Genomic DNA, 16,543 nt, shown 5'->3' with positions numbered 1-16,543 from the left:
TTAAATGTGCTCTGTGCACAGTAGGCAATGTGGCACAGCAGTGGCCCGGCCCAAGGCTTTGACTGCAACTCCACCATGTTCCTCGGCTCTGAACCGTTCCATTTAAAGATCTGTATGTAGGCACTTCTTGATCTATAAATCTCAAAACATCCTGGGTCAAAACAGTCTCACTAAAAACTAACCAGGCCAAATGACCACGTGGCTTCCAGTACCCCTTGTAACAGATATCCAGTGGCTTAATTTAAAACAATGCAATTTAGCTGGGTGGTGGTGATACACCCCTTTAACCCCAGCACTTGGGAGGCAGAAGCAGGCAGATCTCTATGGATCGGAGGCCAGCCTGTTCTACATAGCAACTAGAATAGTCTATTTAGTTCCAGGACATCCAGAGCCAGGTAGAGAGATACTATTTAGAAACTTAGGAAAGGTAAATAAATAAAACAATACAACTTTATTCTTCTACAATTCCGAAAGCCAGAAGTACACAGTCAATTCACTTCAGCTCAAGCCTTAGCATGGACAGGTCTGATTCCTCTTGGATGCTCCACCCAGGGACAGTCTGGTACTTGTCTTCTTTGGCTTCTGGCTGTTGAAGCATCCTGGCTCTTCTGTATCACTCCACCCTCTACCTCTGTTATCACCTCTCTCTCTCTCTCTCTCTCTCTCTCTCCCTCCCTCCCTCCCTCTCTGCCTCCTTGTTCCTCCCTCCCTCCTTAGAAGGACTCTTGTGATTTTATTTTGGGTCTACTTGGATAAAACAGACTCATCTCAAACACCAGAGTAAACATGTTTGCATCCTTCTTTCACTGTATAAGACAATTCACAGATTATGGACATTGGAGTGAAAATGTCTTGGGAGGGGCATGTGATAAACAATAAATAAAGGTTGATTGCTAGTATTATTATTACCATTGTTATGATTTACACAGCGTCCCTGAAGCAGCCTCTCCGTGGTTCCTTCCAAGGCACCCTGGCTCTAAGAGGGGACGTGAAAGGAGCCCCTGAGGCAGGACTCAGAACTCGAGGCAGAGCTGAAGGCCAGGAAGGCTGGATGGACAGAGCTCCAGTCACCCGCTAGGCCTGGTAAGGAAGCAGGTACAGAGGCAGGTATGCAGAAACATGTTCTCAGGCTGTCTTCAGGGACCAAGATCAAGGCATGGCCACAGGCTAGGACCTCCTGATGCTGCTGTACTCTGTGGTCTCCTCCAGGCTCATCCTGGGAATGTAGGTGTTGAGGCAGTCGGTGTTGGAGTAAGTGGGCTCGTGACCCAAGGCCGCCAAAGACAGAGCTGCATAGGAAATCTCCTCCCTGGGAAAGGGAGCCTGGGATACAGAGGGTCACAAGGTCAGAGAGGCTGGAGGGGAGCTGTGACCACCCGATGAAACAGGAAAGTCCTCAGATGAGGCCAGTCAAGGCTCCAGCTCCCTCCATTCTTTCGGGAGCCCCAGACAACCTTCAGCCACAACGCAACAGAGTCCCCACGTCAGTAGCCTGAGCCACTTGGGCAGCCTGGCTCTTCCCCACCCAGTATTAGGACCAAGCCCCCAGGGTTGAGACGTGGTATGGAGACATTTCTGGAACCTTCTCCATCTGCTCAGAGCCCCCGCCCCATCAGCTGTGTCCACATGGACACAGGGTTCACTTTCAAAGGGGGTGACAGGACAGTGACAGGCTCACATCTCCATAGCCCCATGAAAGACATACCATGGTGATGTATTCCACGTCCTCGCCATGGGCCTTGCCAGCCGAGGACTTGGAGGGCCCACAGGAGGCTCTAGGCTGCTTCAGGGACAGGTTTGCATAACAAACCTCCAGGTCACCCTCCAGGGACTGCTGTACCTGGGGTTTGGGGGACACAGGATGTGAGTCACGGAATCAGCTTGTGGAAACAGATTCTACTTCCTCTGCTTTCTTGTGACACCCCCTTGCCTCCTAGCTCCTTGTGCTCCCCATACCCAACCCCAACCCCATTATCTGCCAGGCCTTCTCCCCTCTAGCTGTTTCTAGACCCCCTCATCCTTCTTCCCTCTGGCTGTTTCTAGACCCCTCTGGCTGCTTCTAGGCCCTTCATCACCCCCCAGCCCTGCAGGGGCCAGGAGTCTGTGGATACTTTGGTATGTGGCTTATCTGATGCGGTTGGACATAGAGGCTCCCAGGAGGTGGAAACTGAGGAAAGGGGGGGAAAAAGCATGCTGGTCTCGCTTGTCTGGCCTCTGGGACACTTTTACCTGATCTGAAGATGGCCCGGCAGCTAAAAGACAAGAGAGAGAGAGAGATGCCTGAAATTAGAAAGCACATCCTTGAAATCTGTGTGGTTCCTACATGCAAGCCCGGCAGGGTGGGGGCAGGGACAAATAAGGCTCCAGCTCAGAGCCGGGAGATGTGGAGAATTCTGACCCCTGGGGAGGCACCTTAACCTGCCCTTCTCTACTTCACAGAACTTCGCAAACCTGGTGGGGGTGGCCCCGTCAGCTCTCAGCTCTCCTGGAGTTGAGGCTCTCCCCGTAGGCTCCCACATCTCACTTGTAACTTTGGTTGTATTCCCATCATCCCTCCACCCGACACATCCTCCAAGGCCTCCTCAAGCTCATGACTGCCAGTACTAACAACTGGACCACCTGGTCCTTCCTCTCATGTCTATCCCACCACAGTCCACCATAGAATTCAAATTCTACTTCATCTTCAGCCAGGCTCTGAGCCACGGGGTAGCTGGACCTGTTCCCTCCAGATGCTTGACCCCGCCTGACGACTGAGTGTTCTGCCCCCCAGATAGGATGCCTGAGCTGGGACAGCATGGCGTGGACCTGGCTTTTTTTTTGAGGGGGAGAATAGGCAAAAGAGGGATTGCTATATTTCTTTTTCTTGATGCCCTCCCTGTATGTTCTAGGTTACTTTCAGATTTTAGTATCACATGACCTGACTCCTAGGAATAGAGAAAATACTTGAACTTGGTCACAGTCGGTGCATTTGGGAGCAGAAGGGATGAATAAGAAGCAGGGTCTCAGGGCCACCAGGATGGATGGCTTATGTGGGTAAAGGTGCTGGCCATCGAGCATGCTGGCCTGAGTTTAATTCTCAGAATCCACATGGTAGAAGGAGAAAACCGACACCCATAAGTTGTCCTCTGATCATCACACATGTGCTATGGCATGCAAGTGAGGGTGCACAAATGCACACACACGCACATACAATTATTTTTTTAAGAGCCTAGTCTAACCAGGAATAGTGGTGCATATCTTTAATCCCAGCGCTTGGGAGGCAGAAGCTGGTGGATCTCTGTGAGTGTAAGGCCACCCTGGTCTACATAGCGAGTTCCAGGACAGCCTGGGCTACATAGTGAGACCCTGTCTTGAAGCAAACAAGCAAAAGAGGCTAGTCTGTCCTCTGAGACTGTACGTCTCCTAGGCTGGGGGTGGGGAGTGGGAACACCTCAGGTCCACACCATTCTGAGAAATGTTATACAAGTACTTGAAAATGTGGAAGTGAAGCCAGACAGGAAGGGCTTGGCTGAGGCCAGAACTTGTGGTCTCTGAGAGACCTCATGATCCTGAGAAAAGGTGCTCCTCTCTGAAAAGCGGGGCCACCCAGAACAAGTAGATCAACCTGGGAAGGGGCTGATGGGCAGAGGAGGAGCAAGAGTTATGGTTACACTGATGCTCCTGATTCCTGGAGACCAGAGTGCACACATACACACACACACACACACACACACACACACACGCACGCATACACACGCTGGCACCTATACTGTGTGTCTGCATAGGGGAGTGCCTGTGTGCTCATGTGCATCTTCCTTCTCCTGTGTGAGCTCGGCACCTCCTTCACAGCCACACATCCCTAGAGTGGGCTGCTCTCCTGAAGTCACTGTTATCACTCTGCCACCAAGACCCAAACTGGGAAACCCAGAAGGAGGCAGGTCAGGGAGGAGCAAGGATGTGCAGAGTAGGCGGCTGACTCCAGATCCTGAAAACGGTCCTCAAGCTCCAGGTCACTTCCAGCCTCTTAGACTGCCAGCTGCTGGTGGCTATTCCCTCACAGCCTCTCCCAGACCACACGGATAGTCCGTCAGGCCTGCTCTCAGACAGCAGTGCTAGCCATCAGCCCACACCACCATCCAACCAGCCTCAGCCTCAGGACCAGAGAGTGTCTGACACTCACCTTTCTTCTGTCTCTTCATCATCCTCCAAGCAAAGAGTGAGACCACCAGCAGGAGAAGCAACAGCACAGCAGAGATGACTGGGAGGAGCACAGTGAGATCCAAAAGACCACCATCACCGCTGCTGTGCCTGGAATGGCAGGAGACATGTGCGCCCAGGCCTGTGCCTCTCTCCTCTGAGCCCAACCCCCGCCACCTGGTGGCAGGGAAGGCCAAACACCTTATGGCCTACAGAACTCTGGTTTTCAACCAGAGGACCCTTGCTCTGGGCTCCTTCAAAGACTGTGTCCAGAAGCCCAGCAAGAACTGTACAACGAAAGGCTTGAATCAGGCTTCCCCGATTCTATGCATGCCCTATCTACAGACCGAATAGTGCTGGTCCAAAGCTGTATTTACCAAGAGCCTATGAGTGTGACTTATGTGAAAGGAGAGTCTTTGTAGATGTGACTGAGTGGCTAGGGTGGGCCCAACCCAACATCCATTATCCTTGTCAGAGAGAAATTTGGTTTGTATGTTTGTTTTGGTTTGAGTTCTCTTGTTTTCTTTTTATTTTATATTTTGGTGTTTGGCATATATCTAAGTATATTTGTGTGAGAATTGGATCCACTGGAATTTGAGTTACAGACCAGACAGTTGTGAGCTGCCATGTGGTTGCTGGGAACTGAGCCTGGGTCCTCTGGAAGAGCAGCCAATGCTCTTATCTGCTGAATCATCTCTCCAGCCCCAAGTTCTCTTGTTTTTAGATGTGTGGTTATTGGTTTTTGTTGTTGTTGGTGGTGGTGGTGGTGGTTGGTTTGTTGGTTTTGGGTTGTTACTTAGGTAGCCGAGGCTAACCACAAACTCAATATGTAGAATAAGATGACCTTGAGCTCCTGATCCTCCTGCCTCCATCTGCCAAGTGCTGGGATTACAGGTGTGTGTGACCTCTCCTTATTAAGAGAGAGATTTGGACACTCGTAGGGAGGAGGCACATGACAGGGATGGGATTCCAGTGACACGGCTGCAAGTCAAGAACATCAACATTGCTGCCAGCCGGGCTGGAGAGGAGCTCATGGTTGAGTGCTCGCTCTTCCTGCAGAGAGCCCAGTTACCACCCCAATACCTGCACATGGTAACCCACAACCACCCAGTTCCAGGGAATTAGAACCCCCTCCTGAGCTCCATGGGCACCAGACACCCATGTGGTATACAGACATACATGCAGGCAAGGACTCACACACATAAAATAAAAATAAATAATATTTTTAAATATATAAATAAAAAGTTGCTGCCAAACGCAGAAGCTAGAAGAAAGGCTTGGAATAGATTCTCCCTTGGGTACCTATAGATGTGGCTGTATTTGAAGGTAGATAGGGTCTCTAGGTGAGGCCGTTGGGATGGGCTTTAATCTACTGCAACCAGTACCCTTACAAGAAGAAACTGGGGCTTGGGGAGATGGCCCAGTCAATAAAGCACTTGACTTACAAAGTGTGAGGATCTGAGTTCAGCCTAACATCCACATTTAAAAAACCGGACATAGTGATATGCCCCTGTCATCTTGATGCTGGGGGATGGGGCATGAAGACAGGAGGATTCCCCAGGACTTCCTGGCTAGCCAGTGTAGACTACTTCATGAGCTCCAGCCAATGAGAGACTCTGAAAAGGAAAAAGAAAAAGAAAGAAAAAAAGAAAGAAAAAAGAAAAAGAGAGAGAGAGAAAAAAAGGAAGGAAGGAAGGAAGGAAGGAAGGAAGGAAGGAAGGAAGGAAGAAGGAAGGAGGGAGGGAGGGAGGGAGGGAGGGAGGAAGGAAGGAAGGAAAGAAGGAAGGAAGGAGGAAAGGAAAGAGGGAGGGAGGGAGGGAGGAAGGAAAGAAGGAAGGAAGGAAGGAAGGAAGGAAGGAAGGAAGGAAGGAAGGAAAGAGGGAGGGAGGGAGGGAAGGAAGGAAATAAGGAAGGAAGGAAGGAAGAAAGGAAGGAAGGAAGGAAGGAAGGAAGGAAGGAAGGAAGGAAAGAGGGAGGGAGGGAGGGAAGGAAGGAAGGAAGGAAGGAAGGAAGGAAGGAAGAAGGGAGGGAGGGAGGGAGGGAAGGAAGGAAGGAAGGAAGGAAGGAAGGAAGGAAGGAAGGAAGGAAGGAAGGAAGGAGGGCGGGAGGGAGGGAGGGAGGGAAGGAAGGAAGGAAGGAAGAAAGGAAGGAAGGAAGGAAGGAAGGAGGAAGGAAGATGGAAGGAAGGACAGCTGCTGCCTTCGGAACAACAGTGGAGGAACAACAGTTGTCTTGGCAACGCACACACACTCACACGTGAGAGAGAGAGCACGCAATGATGAACAGGAGAGGAAAGTCAACTATTACTTATTAAAAGCCACGTGGAGGGCCATAGGTGTAGCATGTCCTGAGGCCCCAAGTTCAGTCCTCAGCACTGCAAAACAAAAAAAAAACAAAAGCCTCAAAACAGAGGGCAAAGCAGGGAGGGGAGCGAAGGGGTTCCTGGCGCTAGAAAGATGGGGGATCTTCTATTCTATTAGGGTTTTGTGGAAACGACTCGTCAATAGGAGCCCTTGGAATATCTAAAAACAAAGTCCTGGTCCTGGAGAGATGGCTCAGTGGTTAAGAGCACTCACTGCTCTTGCAGAGGACCTGGTTTTGGTTCCTAGGATCCACATGATGGCTCACAACCATCTGTAACTCCAGTTCCAGGGGATCCAACTCCCTCTTCTGAGCTCTATGGACACGAAGCACACACAGCGGTGCACAGACAAAAGTGCAGACAAAACACTCCTACACATAAAGTAATCGATTTGTTAAAAATAAAGAGACAAACACAAAGTTATAGGGAGGGGGCACTAGAAACGAGAAGTGGCCTCTCAGAGTCAAGAAAGTTCTTTGACTGCAGGTGTCTGGGCTGATTACTAAAAAAATAAACCAGGTCCTGGCCTTGTCAAAAACTTACAAGATCAGTCAAGATTCACTGAGGAAACCATCTGGGCCATGTTTTCACTTCTGTAAAATAGGTACATTTGAATCTACCCATTCCTCCGCATGGAGTGATCATAGGCAGGGTCAAAAATAACATCAGACTGAGGGTGCATTTCAGGCAAGAGCATGGCATGCTTGCCTGGCATGCATGAAGCTCTGAGTTCAATCCCTGGCAGGCATAAAGCTCGGTGTTCCCATACACCTACAATCCTCGCACACAAGAGACAGGGCTAGAAAGACCGCATGTCCAAGGTCATCCTGAGCTAGATAGTGTGTTCAAGGTCAGCCTGGGCTGCAGGAGGCTCTGTTGGGGGGGGGTGGAGAAGAAAAGAAAACGAAAGGAAGGGAGAGGAAAGGAAAGGGGGAAAAATCTCTTCATAAGCCGACACATGGGCTAGTGACATCTAGGACCCACCAATATCACCAATATCACAGTTCTAACTTTAACGGTAATGTAATTATTTATTTATTGTGTGTGTGTGTGTGTGTGTGTGTGTGTACACATGTGTACAGTGTCCTCAGAGGCCAAAAAGAGGGCATTGGATCTCCTGGGACTGGAGTCACAGGTGGTTGTGACCACCGCGTGGATGCTGGGAATCTAACCTGGGTCCTCTGCAAAAGCAGCCAATACCGTAAACCACTGAGCCAGTACTCATTTGAAAAGCTCTAGGGAATCAATGGCCTCCTAGAAGTTGGGTCAAAAGCCATCCCTGTGTCCCTACAGCCCTGTGTCACACTGACACACATCCTGGGCATGCTGTCCTTGCTGGCTTCCTATGCGACTCTCTCACACTGAGGCCTTCTACTCATGTCTCTAGAACTCAACACATGCCTACCAGAAAGAAATTAGCAGCAGTTTAGGTAGGATGAATGAATGAGCAAATGAACCAACAAACCTCCAGACTACCCTCTGCTCCAGGATTAGGGCTCCCTGGGAACTGAAGGCAAGCATTCTTAACTCTACAAATGGAGCCCGAGATTTCAGAGACCATTGGAAGAGTTTGGGTGAACCGGACCACAGAGGGACAGCAGCGTCCAAACCGGCTTACCTGTCATCAGAGTAGTGGCTGCTCAGCGTTGAGAACACACTGGTCTCCTCTACAGTGACAGTCTCTGTTGTGAACACGGTGACGGAGGTGGTGGGAAGCGTGGTTGGCACTGTAATGGGTGCTTGAGGTGCTTGGCATAAGACAGATTAGAACACCATTCCAGCCACCCACATATAGTGTGCCCTTGCTCTGAAGCTGTGAGCGTGGGCCATGCCAGCCAGAGGACCCCGGAGCAGGGCTGTGGCAAGCAATTAGAGCTGGACCACTAGTGTCCTCTTGGTCTCTAAGAGAGCCCAGAGCTTCTGAGGCAGGAGGGGCTGGAAACAAGTCCAGGGAGGATGGTGAACAAGGGCACCTGAATTCCCCAACCACTGTGACAGTGCTTCAGCCAACACCTCCCTCCAGCTTTATCAGGTAAAGACAGGACCAGACAGGAAACTCGAAGACTGGGTAACATAACCTAGATTCAAAAGGTTTAAGGTCATGGTCATGTGGGAAAAAAACAAAACAGCTAATATTGGGGCTGAAGGGATGACCCAGCAGTTAAAATCACAAGAGAGTCTTGCAGAGGACACAGGTTCAGTTCCCAGCCCCTACATGGTGTCCTACAACCATCTGTAAGTTCTAGGGCATCTGATGCCTTCTTCTGGCCTCCATGGACACCTGACACACATGTGAGGCACCTACATGCACGCAGGTAAAACACCCCCACCATAAAAGAAATAAAAATTCTTCCACAGCAAAAAGAAAATCCTAACATTCAGGAAGACACTTTCTTGGGATAAGTTAAGAAGTTTCAGTAGTAGGGACAACCTTCTTTCAAGGATTGTCAGAGCTCAGCAAGATAAAGCAAGCTTTGCACCATACTGAGCTTCAGGGAGCCCTGGTGACTGTGGACTGGCCGCCTTCATCTGCTACTGTATCCTACAAGGACCCTGTGACATGGTGCTGTCTGTTGGAGTGTGGTAGAGCAGAACCCAAGAGAGAGACAACTCCAAGCCAATGTACCAAGACCTCTGAGCTGGCACCACCGCTGGCACCACCACCACCACCACCACCACCACGAGTTTCTGCATTCTAGAAGGACTATGGAAGAGGATATAATTAAGTAAAAAACAAACAAACAAACAAACAAACACAGATGGGCTCCTCAGGACACTGCAGACATCAGAAATGCAACTGTGTGTAGATCTCAGGATGGATACAGAGTGGGAGTGAGAACAGCATCAGGTGAAGGCAACACCCAGAGCTTCTCAGAGAGCAAGACACACTTTCCATGGAAAAGCACTGGCAGGAACCATTGAAAGTGGTTATCTTTGGCCTAAAAGCTAGAGATGGAAATGACCACCCTATCCTCTCCTGGCAATAGACTCAAGATGGACTGTGTCAAGAAGAGGGGAAAGTGCATGGAATCCTCAGGGGTCAGGACGCATTTAAGAGATTCCCTGTCTTCTCTACTAATCCCAAGCAATCAGTCAAGGGTGTATGGGACTTCAGGACTCTACCTCGCCCAGAATGCAACAGCTCACATGAGTGACAGCTAATTCCTTCAGGTGGGACCTGAGGGCACTTAAAGAAACATGCATGCACTTTTACCTGGGTCAATGCTCACATCAACTTTGAACTTGTGGTCATAACCAGACCTCTCAATTGCACACCAGTAAACACCGGCATCGTTCAACCTCAGCTCCTCCATGGCCACTGTGATGATGAAGTCTGTCTGGTTGTCCCTGATGGACAAACGGTTCTTCTTCACCAACTGCTCCGAATCAGTTCGAATGAGAATCTCACATGATTTCCAAACAGCTCCTCGGCACCAGTACTTCGTGTAATCCTTCCAGGATGAGGAGTAACGGCACTGCACCATCAAGGAGCCCTGCTCCTGACCCCTCACCTCCTTTGGACCTGTGATTTTATCCTGAGCAGTGGAGCAGCCTGGAAAATACAAACCCATGGACCACTGGTCTTCCACTCCAAGGGTGAGGCACAGAGCCAATTACAAAAGCAGCATTAATTGAATAGTGGTCAAAGGAGGGACACCCCTTCTCCAAGACAGGGTGCCTGCCATCCCTTAACGTCCTTCTGAGTCAGAGGAGCCAGGAAAAATCTGGGGAAAACAACAACAAACAAAAAAACAAAAGGCCAAGCATGGTGGCCCAGGCCTTTAATTCCAGCACTCGGTGGGAAAAAAAAAAAAAAAAAAAAAAAAACAGGCAAATTCAAGGCCAGCCTGGTCTACATAGCAAGTTCCAGGATAGCCAGGACCAACTACATAGAGAGATGCTGGTGTGGCAAGACCCTGGTTTGTAATGGAAGTTTTGGTGGAAACTCAGTTATGTCGTGTAAATATGTTTTTGTTTTAATCCCAACTGTGGGACCTTAATTTGAGCTTTAGATTGTCCACAGCTGAAAACTGTCTGGTGCAGGGAGTGGTCTTTGCCAGCTGACAGCCTGCCTCATGCTGCACGGAGAGGGATGTGGTCCAGGACTCTGAGGGTGATAAATACGAGCGCCTGAAGAGAAGGTGAGGTATGCGGTGTTGGCATGGCCTGTAGCGGCTTGGGGAGACCTGAGGCAGATGGCGTGGCGGCTCGGAGGCAGAGAGAAACGTTTCAGCACAGTGGCTTGTGGGAGACTGCTTGCTGCATTCGCTGTGGACAGAGATTGGTATTGCCCCCCCCCAAAAAAAAAACCCAACTGACCCTGGTCAGCTGGGAGAAGCAAAGGGGTCGGTGCTCCGTCTCCCCCACTAACCTTTCTCTTACCCAGAGTTAAAGGGCTGGTTGCAGGGAGGTCCAGGCAGTAAATAACCCAAATAAAATAGAGATACGAAAAACAAGCGGCCACACTGGGTTCCATCCCTAACACCTTCCCTGCCCCGACTTCATAAACAACATCCAGGAGTGGTTTTGCATACACTTAAACCCATCAGTCAAGAGGCTGAAGCAGCAGGGTCAGGAATTTAAAGCTAGCCTGGGCTACATAGTGAGTGCTAGCCTCGGCTACATGGTGAGACTCTGACTAAAAAACCAGTTATTCCCCCCCCACCACCTTTATATCCAACGTGTGTGTGTACGCGCACACACACAGGTAATATATGGGTGGGAGCACATACATGTTTGATGCATGAGCCTGAGCAAATATGCAGACAGCAGCGAAGACATGGTGTCCTGTTGGATCGCTCTGTGCCTTATTCTTTTTAAAGATTTATCTTTATTTTATGTGTGGGGTCACTTGCTTTGCCTGCTTCTGTCTGTGTACCACATGCTTGCCTGGTGCCTTCAGAGGCCAGGAGAGGGTGTCGGGTCCCCTGGACCTGGAGTTACAGATGTTGGTGAACCACTGTGTGGCTACTGATGAGTGAACCAGAGTCCTCTGTAAGAACAAGGGCTCTTAATGGCTGAGCCGTCTCTCTAGCCCCTCTGCCTTATTCCTTTGAGAGTCTCTCACCTGAGCCTGGAGCTATGCTACTGGCCAGCAAGCCCCAGCAATCCACCCCTGTCTCTATTCCCCTCCCCCACAGCACCGGGGCGACAGGCACACGAGCAGCCACAGCCTGCTCCCGAGATCCACACTCAAGTCCTCTTGTGCACACAGTGACTGCTCTCGCCAGCCCCAAATCCACACATTGGTAAAGGTCCTCTCACAAAAATCCTCATGCTGTGCTGGTAGGAGAGGGAGGAGTAGAAGACACAGGTCCCCAGGACATGGACTCTCAGTGCCCACCCTGGGGAGGCCCAGCAAGGCCACATCTAACAGCCCTGAGAGGGCGGAGGTCCAGGGGGCTGCTGTGGTCATCCACCTTGGCTGAATGGCCGATTTCTATATCCTGTGGCCCCTGGCACACAGGCCCCGTTGTCTGCATGAACTGAGTCGGTGCATTTGTCAAAAAGCAAACTTTTGAGTTTCAGATGGGATTTTTCCATTCTCTTCCTTTGACCTTCGTGTCCACCCCGTGCTGATTTTACACTGCCCTGCCTCGTAGTGTCGCAAGCGTTCTAGACAGTGAGAGGGGCTTCTTCTGAAAATGCACGTTGTCTCCTCAACTTTGAAAGAGTCAGGGTACATTGAATAATTTTGGGGAACTGGTGAGATGGCTCAGTGGGTAAAGGCACTTGCCACCAAGCCTGATGACCTGAGTTTGATCCCAGGACCTCCATGGTTAAAGGAGAGAACGGGCTCCTGAAAGTTGTCCTCTGACGTTCAGGTCCACCATCTCTCAGACAAATGCACAGAGCACACACATGCCCAACCAAATAGGAGAAAGGAGGAGGAAGGTGGCTTAGCAATTATGAAATAGCCTTCAATTAATTAGGCTTTTCACTGTTTATTTTAACCACATGTTTATTACATATGCTATTTTGTCCTTATGCTACAGATTTTTCTAATTAATTGTTTTTCTCCCTCTCTTTTAACTCTATCTAAGAAGTTTTGAGATCTAGTTGGGACATTAGTTAGTTGTTGTTTTGGTTTTTGTCTCTGTGATAAAAATACCTGACAGAGTAAACCTGAGAAAGAAAGATTTCTTCTGACTCCTCAAAGCAAGGAGGACATGACAGAGCACAGAGAATTGACTTCCATAAGCTGTCCTCTGACTTCCATGTGTGCTCTCTCTCTCTCTCCCCTCTCTCACAGTAAATAAAATCTGTTTTTATTTTTGACAAATGCTAGTCCTTCTTTTTAGGTCATTGTTGAAAGATGTATAATATAGTAAACTAAATAAAAGCAAAGTCATGTATCTCATTCCATTGGTGCCCTATTGTTAGACATATGAAATAAAATCTTTAAAGAAAAAAATAATCTTAGTTGTTCAGTTCTACAAAGGTAGAAAGATGGGAAGAGCAGTGTTGAACGTGACCATTTTCTCTCTAATGGAGACATTCATTTGTGCAACTATCGTTTGCTATTTGTCTAACTATCACCCCACTGTAGTTTTAGGGACAAAAGTCTCCACGCTCTGGAAGCTTCCATTCTACTAAGGTGAGAGAGAGAGAGGCACAGACAATGGGGGAAAGAGAGCAAAGGTCTCATTGTTTTGTTTTTGTGTTTGTTTTCTTTTTGAGGTGGGGTCTCACGTAACTCACGCCTTGGCCTCGGTAGGTGGAAATGATCTAGAACTCCCACTCCTTTTGATTATGCCTCCTGAGTGGAGCTGGCCAGACCCTGGCAGGAGGAGCTTTTAATTAAGGTCATCAGCGAAAGCCAAGCGAGAAATGATGATATGGGGAATGTGAGGAGCCTGGGACCACACAGGGAACAGAGCAAAGGGGACACAAAGCCCTGGGGCCAAGCAAACCTAGTGTGTTCAAGGCCACATGGGAAAGGGAGTTGAACCAGGCAAGGAAGCCAGGGAGAAGAGAGGAGACCAGGGATGTGGTACAGAAAGAAATCAGGCAGTGAGCTCCTTGTAAGCCCTCTGTGAGGACTTAAGATTTTAACTCAAAGTCGGGGAGAAGGTCATTCGAGTTGGATGCCACCACCCATCCCCCCAGATTTGGCCTGAGCACTAAGAAAATACAGAGTTGCCAAATATTAAGACAGGGAATCAGAAGGAAGAGGGGGATCGGGGAAGATTTGGTCAGGCCATGTTTGAAATCTCTTCCTTCCCTCGCTCCCTCCCTTCCTCCCTCCTTCTTCCCTTCCTTCCTTCTTTTATCCTTCCTTCCTTTGTTTTATAGTCGGGGTCTTACTATACCTAAATTTCTTTCTTTTTTTATGCTATGTGTGTGTGGATATGTGCTTATGGGTATGTGCACGTGACCACTGGTCCCGGTGGAGTCCAAAAGGGGCATCAGAGATAGGTATAGGTAGTTGTGAGAAACTCAACTCTGGGTGTTGGGAATCAAACTTGGGTCCTTTTTGGGGGGGCGGGGGGAAACAAGCCTTTTTAATTGCCAAGCAGGTTTGAAATGCCAGCATCTGACTAAGAAAGCTGAATACACACTTAGTTATAAGATTCTAGAGTCCTAGAAATGTCTGGACTAAGGGTATGAAATTGAAAGACATTTGCTGATAACATTTCAAGCCAAAAGGAGAAGCCCAATGACACAGTGGAAGCCACCAGAATACAAAAACAAAACAAAACAAAAAAAAAAAAAAACGCTTCTGCAGTCTAACTTGGCGTGCTCTAGCGCAGTGGTTCTCAGCCTTCTTAATGCTGTGACTCTCTAATACAGTTCCTCATGTTGTGGTGACTCCCAACCATAAAACTGACAGATAAATAGATAAACATGTGCTATGTATATGCAATTATGTCTGCAGGAAAGTACATTTAACTGCAGATCAAACCCTGACAAACATCACATGTTTTCTCTCATACACAAAATCTAGAGTAAAACAACACAACAACAAAACAGACATGAAAGTATTTAAGGAAGAGGTAGGGAATCAGTAGAAATGAGAGGAGAAGACAATTACCCAAGTACATGGTGAACATGCATGAAAAAAGGAGAGAGCAAATCCCTCATTTTGTGTGATTGGTTTTCAGATAGCGTCTCACTGTGCATCCCTAGACTAGCCTGGAACTTGCTATGTAGGCGAGGCTGTCCCTAAACTCACAGAAATCCACCTGCCTCTGTCTTCCAAATGAGGAGACTAAAGATGTGCATCACCACACCTAGAACTCTATCATTGTGTTCAAAAGTAAATTCTCTTTCTTAGAGCTCAGAACTGTATCCATCCACTTGTAGCTACAGCACTCTGAGTGTGAGGGTACATGCGTAGGAAGCCCCCTTCCGTGGTAACTCAGCATGCACTACGTCAGTGGTTCTCGGCCTCCTAATGCCACCACTCTTTAATACAGCTCCTCACGCTGTGGGGAACTCCCAACAGTAAAATTAGTTTTGTTGTTGCTTTGTAGCTGTAATTTTGCTGCTGTTAGGAATCATAGTGTAAACATTTTTGGAGATAGAGGCTGAGGCAGGAGGATCATTAGTTAGAGGGCCAGCCTTGGCTGCATAGGGAAGCCTCCCCCCCACCCATCTCAAAACACAAGAAAGTGTTGTCAGCCCTTTATCTGTGGCCTTGTCTCCTGTCCTCCTCCTCACCTCTTCTGCCCCTTGGTCGCTTCTGTTCTTTCCTTCTGTCCCAGAGGCTGTGAATCACCCCTCCGTCAGTTCTGAACAGCAGATCTCCTCTTTTCGGTACCCTATTCACATGCTCACGTCTTCTTCCCCAAAGCCTTCCCTTATTGGAACACATTCACGAGATGACAGCCCAGCTCCATCAGATAATCTCCCGAACAACCAGGGCTCTCCCCGTCTCTCAAAGACCAGGGGGGCCCATCGCTGTCTGACTTAAATATGATCAGCCCTGCAGTGGTCTGGGACCGGGTTTAAGGGCTCAATGTTTCTGACACGAAGATGCCACAACACTGGGGCAGTAAGTGTGTGACACCTTCTCGATGGGCACCCTGTTCCCTTCGAAAAACACTTCCCCTGGGTGCCTAACCCCGATGCTCACCTGAGATCCAGAGGAGAAAGGGGACCAGCAGCGGCAGCAGCATCTTCCCACAGCTATCGGCCTTGGTGGAGCCTGCCAGCAAGAGCAGACTACATGCTCCGCTCCTTCGTCTCCTTGGCCTCTGATCTCCCTCACTCTCACCCTGGCACTTCCTCCTGCAGCCACTTCCCACTGGCGAATAAAACCAAAAGAGGAAGGAGGTAGAGTGAGTGAAGTGTAATGCGAGAAGTCAGGCTTATGAAAAGGGTTTTGAGAAACTCTACTCAGGGCCAGGGTGACTTCTCTGGAAAGAGAACTAGGGGCCTCCTGCTCTGTGCATGCGCGCCCAGTGGTTCTAGATCCCCTCAGCTGTAGCCAGAGCTGCTGGAGCCCACACAGCCAAAGCTTCAATAGGTTGAAGGGTATCAGAGTCTGGGATGGGGAGCCAGGAGGAAGCTGAGGAGGTGTCAAAAGCCATCCTTGTCATGAGTGGTGGGCACAGCCATAACCCAAGACTGTGAGAGGCAGAAACAGGGAAGTTGAAAGTTTGACAAGAACCTGAGCTACATAGCAAGCTCAAGGCTAGCCTGGGCTACGTAGTGACACCTGTCTAAAAGAAGGAGAGGAAGGATTGCTGAGTGGAAGAGCTCTTGCCTAACACAAGCAAGGCCTTGATCCTCAGCTCCCCGAGCCGTTACAAGACTACAAAGAGAGGTGCTCAGAGAATTAGGATATACAAACAGGGATAACGTAATTATCCCTGCTTTGAGAACATACTTGTTACTCTGCCCCCCAGCCTACTGGGTAATAGATTCGGACTTAGCCTGAATCCCCCCGAAATTTAGTGACTATCCCAGGGCTACCACCACACACAAAGAAACCACCTTGCTATTCAGAACCTCTAACCCTTGACCCCACACCTCCTCACAGTAACCATTTGTCCAAAT

General features: G+C 49.1%; 2 protein-coding genes across 6 annotated transcripts in view; one reads left to right on the top strand and one right to left on the bottom strand.

Annotated features, from left to right (window-relative positions):
* Positions 1-16,543, top strand: part of Rab37 (RAB37, member RAS oncogene family) — a 66,792-nt gene that overhangs the window by 27,068 nt on the left and 23,181 nt on the right. The gene's annotated exons all lie outside the window — the stretch shown is intronic.
* Cd300lf (CD300 molecule like family member f) lies at positions 433-15,781 on the bottom strand. 3 transcript variants are annotated; one of them, XM_021635180.2, is made up of 7 exons: positions 15,618-15,781; positions 9,753-10,091; positions 8,157-8,286; positions 4,160-4,287; positions 2,230-2,252; positions 1,706-1,840; positions 433-1,323 (listed from the first exon to the last, which is right to left on the bottom strand). In XM_021635180.2, exons 1-7 carry the CDS (start codon positions 15,658-15,660, stop codon positions 1,168-1,170), a joined length of 954 nt encoding a protein of 317 aa, XP_021490855.1. In that variant the 5' UTR covers positions 15,661-15,781; the 3' UTR covers positions 433-1,167. The 3 variants fall into 3 exon arrangements, with proteins under 3 accessions (XP_021490855.1, XP_021490862.1, XP_021490870.1); XM_021635187.2 differs by having other exon boundaries at positions 8,157-8,265; XM_021635195.2 differs by having other exon boundaries at positions 8,157-8,220.

Source organism: Meriones unguiculatus, chromosome 7 (assembly GCF_030254825.1).
Source record: "Meriones unguiculatus strain TT.TT164.6M chromosome 7, Bangor_MerUng_6.1, whole genome shotgun sequence".
In the NCBI taxonomy this organism is placed as follows: domain Eukaryota; kingdom Metazoa; phylum Chordata; class Mammalia; order Rodentia; family Muridae; genus Meriones; species Meriones unguiculatus.
The sequence above is the reverse complement of the archived record's forward strand: the minus strand, read 5'-3'. Positions and strand labels throughout refer to the sequence as shown.

Excerpts from the sequence above, each read along its gene's own strand:
- Cd300lf (XM_021635180.2), bottom strand. The coding sequence starts at position 15,660 with ATGCTGCTGCCGCTGCTGGTCCCCTTTCTCCTCTGGATCTCAG. Across the intron at positions 10,092-15,617 it reads CTTTCTCCTCTGGATCTCAG|GCTGCTCCACTGCTCAGGAT; the intron begins GTGAGCATCGGG and ends TGTATTTTCCAG. Across the intron at positions 4,288-8,156 it reads AGCCACTACTCTGATGACAG|GCACAGCAGCGGTGATGGTG; the intron begins GTAAGCCGGTTT and ends CTGCCATTCCAG.